General features: G+C 30.5%; 1 protein-coding gene across 2 annotated transcripts in view; it reads left to right on the forward strand.

Moving 5' to 3' along the window:
* Positions 1–6,000, forward strand: part of EYS (eyes shut homolog) — a 2,056,951-nt gene that overhangs the window by 832,610 nt on the left and 1,218,341 nt on the right. For both annotated transcript variants that reach the window (XM_032154320.2, XM_032154329.2), the window contains exon 19: positions 96–241. In XM_032154320.2, the coding sequence (XP_032010211.1) occupies positions 96–241 (146 nt within the window). The remainder of the gene's footprint in view (positions 1–95; positions 242–6,000) is intronic.

Below are 6,000 nucleotides of genomic sequence, written 5' to 3' on the forward strand. Positions count from 1 at the left end.
CAAATGTCTTGAATTTAAACTATAAATATGAATCATATATAATAAATGATTATCATTGTTACATGGCTATTTCTCATTTCTCCACTTTTCTCCAGATTTTTTTATAATTGTGAACCTGGGTGTCATGGGCCCTTCTGTGAACTTGATGTAAATAAATGTAAAATCTCACCTTGTCTAGATGAAGAAAATTGTGTCTACAGGACTGATGGATACAACTGCCTCTGTGCCCCTGGTTATACAGGTAAATCCATATCTGCCCCATGTGCAACAACATATTGCTGTTTGCAAGCAAATGGAAACCTCATATTTATACTCCAAAACCTGAAATAACCTGCCAGATGCAAACAGGGCAAAAATGTCAAGAGATACTTTGTCTCTTATAAAAGAAATTAATAAGAAGTAAAATTATGTGTTTTATCTTCAATTTATTAAACCCTAAGATTAGATTTTAAGTTATCTTACATTTTTATCTTTTACAGTAAATTTATCTTTAGTATGTTTGCATGGCTATAATATAGGAAAAAGTATTTCTGTATGGATAATCTAACAGAAATAACATTATTATATCTGTTACACAACTGTCATTTCTAAAATATGCTTAGCATTAAAAACATTTACATAAAAAAGACAGCCATTGTGAATTTAAAGGTAAAGCAAAAGAAGATTGGCGTTAGCTGTCAGTATCAATTATTTCACAATGTAAATTTTATCCAGACATAAAGGCAAAAGTCATCAGGGAGCTTATAGAAGGTAGAGGCATTAGCCCTCTAAATTTCTGGTGAGAAATTGCATTTACAAAATACAAAAAGCTATATTGTTTTAGTTTTGGATTATTAGTATTAATGATATGGGACTAACAATAATACAGTTTTTGTGTTATTTTGTTTCATATGTATTTTTTCACACAATTCCCACAGAGATTACAATAATGTATTTACATCTCAAATCTCAGTTTATTAACATCTGATTTGTGCAGCACTAAAATCATATGGATTTCTATCCTGAGGGATCAGTAGTTAAATGCATCTAATATTAGGTTCTCTGCCAGCGGGGATAAAATAATACTAGCCAAATAGAAATTATACTGGCAAGCAAAAATGGAAAGGAACTAGAAGTATTTCCAGAGAATAAGTAATCAAAAGGTGAGAGAAAGTTACGTGACCTTAAAAAGAAATATGCAGGTGTCTTTCCTGAGAAATCTTGATGGCTTCAGAGGTTATCTTGGTAACAAATCTCATATACACAAAAACTATCAGATTAAGTTAATACTTCCTAAAAGGTATCATTTTCTGCAATGTTATTACATATAATAAATAAGAAACATTAAATTGCAATTATAAAACTGTGTACTTTCTAAGTTTCACATTGCCCATTATCTTCAAAATTATTGAGCTATCAATGTAGAACCATATATATCCACTTAGCAATACCATTCACCTTGCTGTTACTGCTGCTAGAAGTATTAAAATAAGAAACATCACACGGAGCTCAACATGACTAAGAAACACATTTTGTAAAATTATTTGTTATGACACCTTGCTCTGATATTTTAAATGTATCTTAACATTTGAAAGATTAACATGTTCTTTATTTTTCTTTTGATAACCTCTCTAATTTCATTTCAAAATATGGTACTTAGCATTGTTTTAAAATGATATTATCTAAGATGTTACCAGTGGCACATGATTTAAGATGTTTTAATATATGTTTGCATATTGGTACAGCTACAAGTAAAAGAAAACTCAATTAATTGTTGTCCTTAATAGATAGGGTTCATTTTGTCTTACATAATAAGAATTCTGTAGGTAGATGGCTACTGGTTGTTGGTCCAGTGACTTGACAGTATCAGGATGGGATAATGGTTTTCTTAGTTTTTAATTCATGATTATAGGCTCATGCATTCAGAATTGCTGCTGCAATAACTTAAGTCATTATTTCTACACTTGAGTCAAGGGAAAAGAGTGGTGCTAACTGTATTGAGTCTTTCTATAAGGAGAACCTTTTTAGAATAACAATCAAAACCTGCTAATATGTCATTGAGCAAAACTGGCTCACATGTCCATTTTTAGGTTCAGTGGGAGGTAAAAAATTAAAAGTGTACCACTTTCAGCATTCACAGTTGAATATAGAAAAAGTATTATGAAATATGTGTTACAGTTTGGTTTCAAACCAAGAAAGATACATGACTGGACATTCAAAAAGTTTTCCCCCTCAAGAAAGTTAACATGTATTTGTTTTTCTGTACATGTTCTTTTGACATTCAAATTGACCTTCTCTTTCATACATGGACAGATAAAGTTTTTTCTTATTCTCAGACACTTAATAGCATTTATTTTTCTTAGCCTTCTCTGGAAATCTTTTTTTTCAAGGCTCCTAAAGCATTACTGTTTTGTGAGATGTTCAAATCTATTCGTTTTTCGGTTATTCCATTTCAAGAGAGGCATGATACTGCAAGGTTTTACTTAAAGAATCTTAAACTGTAAAACACAAGGATGTTATACTTTTGTATATTTTTCAAGATCATACATCTGGTAGTGACAGAGCCAGAACCAAAATACACATCCCTCTCTAATTCCAGTTTTATTTCTACTCTAGCTCTGCTCCATCAGAAAAAAACAAAATTTGAATGTAATGGTATTAGTGATAGAGAGGAAAGATAAAATAACATTAAATACGATATTAAATATGTTAAAATTTTGTAACAAAATATATTATTCAGAAAAATTTACCTTTGCCTACACCTATGAATGTATTTAACCAAGTTATTAAGGATATAAATTTTTCAAGACTCTGACCAGGAAAGTTTAAGATTCTTAATTATCTAAATCAGAGCATTCTTTGAGGAACACATTAAATAATATGTACACAGGCTATCAGTGATTAACTCAATACTTCTTCATTTTATGCTTTGTATTCTATTAGCTGTTGAGGTTTTGTGATGATCAAGGCTGACATAGTTCTTATTCTTATGAAGACTTGTGGTATCTAGAATTGGAAAAAGATAAACACTTACAAAGTTGACTATTTAAAGCCATTCTATAATTAATTTATCTAGAGTATTTTTAATTAAACACTATCACAAATAGAGTCCAAATTTATACACGCAGTGAGTTGACTTAATTTAATGAACAGCAAGTACACAAGTGATGGCATATAATCAAAGGCTTACATTTTATCTTGCAAAAGATATAAATCAGTTTATCCGTAGATTTGCAGTATTGTCTAACTTTGTCTTTCCTAAAGAATATTGGCTTATGAATTTGAGTTTTAATTATTAGTGATTTAAATTTAGGAAAGATGAATATAAATAAATTTATATTGCTTTCTAAAATATTCGCTCATTTAGCAAGAAGTCTCCTCTTAACTAGACACAATTATACATTATTAATCTGTCAAGTTTATGAACTTGTGCTTAAGGACTTTAAATATGATTACATGTAGTCATGTCTACATTTGTGTTTATGTCTATATTAATATTTATATATCTACTAGAACAGTATAAATATTTTTAAAATGCCTAAGTCCTATCTCAGAAATAACTTTGATAATAATGCTATGTAGAAAACATATACAATTCAATAGTTCAGAATAATAAAATATAATTATGTTTGCTTCAAAGCGATGCATATTTTTTCTTGGATATGTTTCATATACACATGCAAACATATGACTATATTCAGTTATAATATTTTCTGCTTGAGATAACTAAGCTGTCTTCTGAATACATTTTTTGCCAAATGCCCAATCTACATAAGAAGTAAAACAATCTGCTTTGAGTACATGTATAAAGAAGCATAGTTTGGTAAAATATGGACAATTGATCAATTGTACATTTTGGTTATTGTAAAGATATTATTATCATATTGTTTCTGCTGCCTAAAATATCCCATTTATCCTATTGGAAGTACTGATCCTCATACCATAACTCATATGCAACTTTCTATAGGAATCTTTTCTTAGAATCTTGGCTTCTGTTATTTTCTTCTATATCACCCATTTTATGCACTAAACTTACTATAGTTTTGTGAAATTCTGATTTAATTATCAGCCCATCTGAGGAGACTCCCAAACTCTACTTGCTCATCATTTTATCTCTTCTCTCCATCAAAGTTTTCTACTCTGATACAATTCGTTAGCTGAGTTCCTAGTTTAACAAAATATATTAAAATAAAATATAAAGATAATTAATTGAATGGGAAATAAAAGATGCAAAAGCAACTTCAAATTTTAAATTACATATTATGCATCTGTAATAATTGAAACACAAAGAGTTTAGTGTTTATTTTTTGTTTGATTGATAACTTTGTCTATAGACATAAACATTTAGGAGAATATTTGGTGTTTGATTATATTTAATTATATTTAGCCTTAGATTAATAATCACTTCTCTTTGTCAAGGACAGCACCATTATTAACATAGCATTTACCATTTCCTTTTTCTGTTAATGTAGGCAGGAGCTACATTAAACAGGCAGCTGAATTGTGCTCAACCATTTTCCCTTATGTGACAAGATTTAAAATTCAATTTCACAACTCAAATGTGCAAAAATATATGTTATTTCTGTCATAATGGATTCTATCTAATGTATGGGTCTAATTTCATCTAACAGAAGAAAATGTCAATGTGCCAAGTCAATGTGTGACTTTTTCAAGACAGAATTCAGTTATATCAGTTTTGGAGAGTTGAATATCTTTTTTATTCAGAGATCTGTCACTCTTTTGCTCTGTTTAATCTGGACGCAGTGGAGAAAGACATTTTCCCTGGTATTTGGGTACTGTGTACTGGTATAGACTCTTGATGTCCATGGTCTCTTCCATGGGCTTTGTTCACTATGTCCAAGCTGTCTCATCCTCATTTCAAATCCAAAACCTCATTATAAAATTGCCTTTGTCACTTAGAGCTCACAAATCCATTTCTCTTTTATCAAAAGCTGGATCTTACACATTGAAATTGCACTTTGAAAAATGATGCTTATATCATTGAATTACAAACATTAATAGTACTTTTAATTAACTTACATTATAGACTGTCCTTAGCTTTTCTTAAAACAATGTTTATTTAAGTAAGCCCTTATATCAGCTTAAATGGCAAGAGGAACAATTGCAAAGAAGGAATAAAACTTACAGAGTTTACTATTGAAGATTTATATCCTAGATTTACTATCCAGATGCAAATTTTAATAGCCAATATCTTATTTTATTGAGTTATAACCACTAATGGATGCAGAATGCAATTGCATTTTCTATTTGCTAATGTCACAAATGTGTATGTGCCTCTTATGTCCCAAGCCTTGCTGAAAACCCTCAGTAAAGTCTGGTGAACATAACAGAGAAGGTTCCCTACACTAAAGGAGCTTACGTTCCAGTAAAGAGAGATATTGAACAAAATCCAACTAAATACGTAAGGTAATCGGAGATATTTATAAAGGATATGAAAAAAATGTATAACTGAATATATGCATCCAGATAAGATTACCTTTGCCAACAAAGAAATGCTAAAATATTAAAATACGGTGGCTAAAATAAGAAGTTGAATTTTCCCAAAGATGATATTCCAGACATTTAGACTTGGCACAGTGAATCTGTTATACAACATCATTCAGCACTTAGTCTCCTGCCACTACAATCAATACCTTGTCCTCATGTGTATAACTTTCAGTTAACTCTATTTTAGGCTTCCCATATTGAAAGAAATGAGCTTTCTTTTCAATTTCAGAAAAAATTATGATAAGGGTACAAAAACCCAGCTCACATACAATTGTTAGGGAGTAGTTTTTGCACCTGGATTAGTGCACTAGCATGAGACATAAGGTGAACTTGCTATGTGGTAATCAGGATGCACAAAGTGTCTCAATAGATATAGTAAATTCTGAATTGATTCAGGCATCAATTCAGGCCAAGTGTGTCAGAGACTGGCAATACTGCTTCCTAGAAGGGTTGGAGGATTTAACTCTCAAAGTTCTGACAGAAAACTATGACCATAAAAAATTATTTATTCAC

The sequence above is a fragment of the Hylobates moloch genome, unplaced genomic scaffold (assembly GCF_009828535.3).
Source record: "Hylobates moloch isolate HMO894 unplaced genomic scaffold, HMol_V3 SCAFFOLD_2, whole genome shotgun sequence".
NCBI lineage: Eukaryota > Metazoa > Chordata > Mammalia > Primates > Hylobatidae > Hylobates > Hylobates moloch.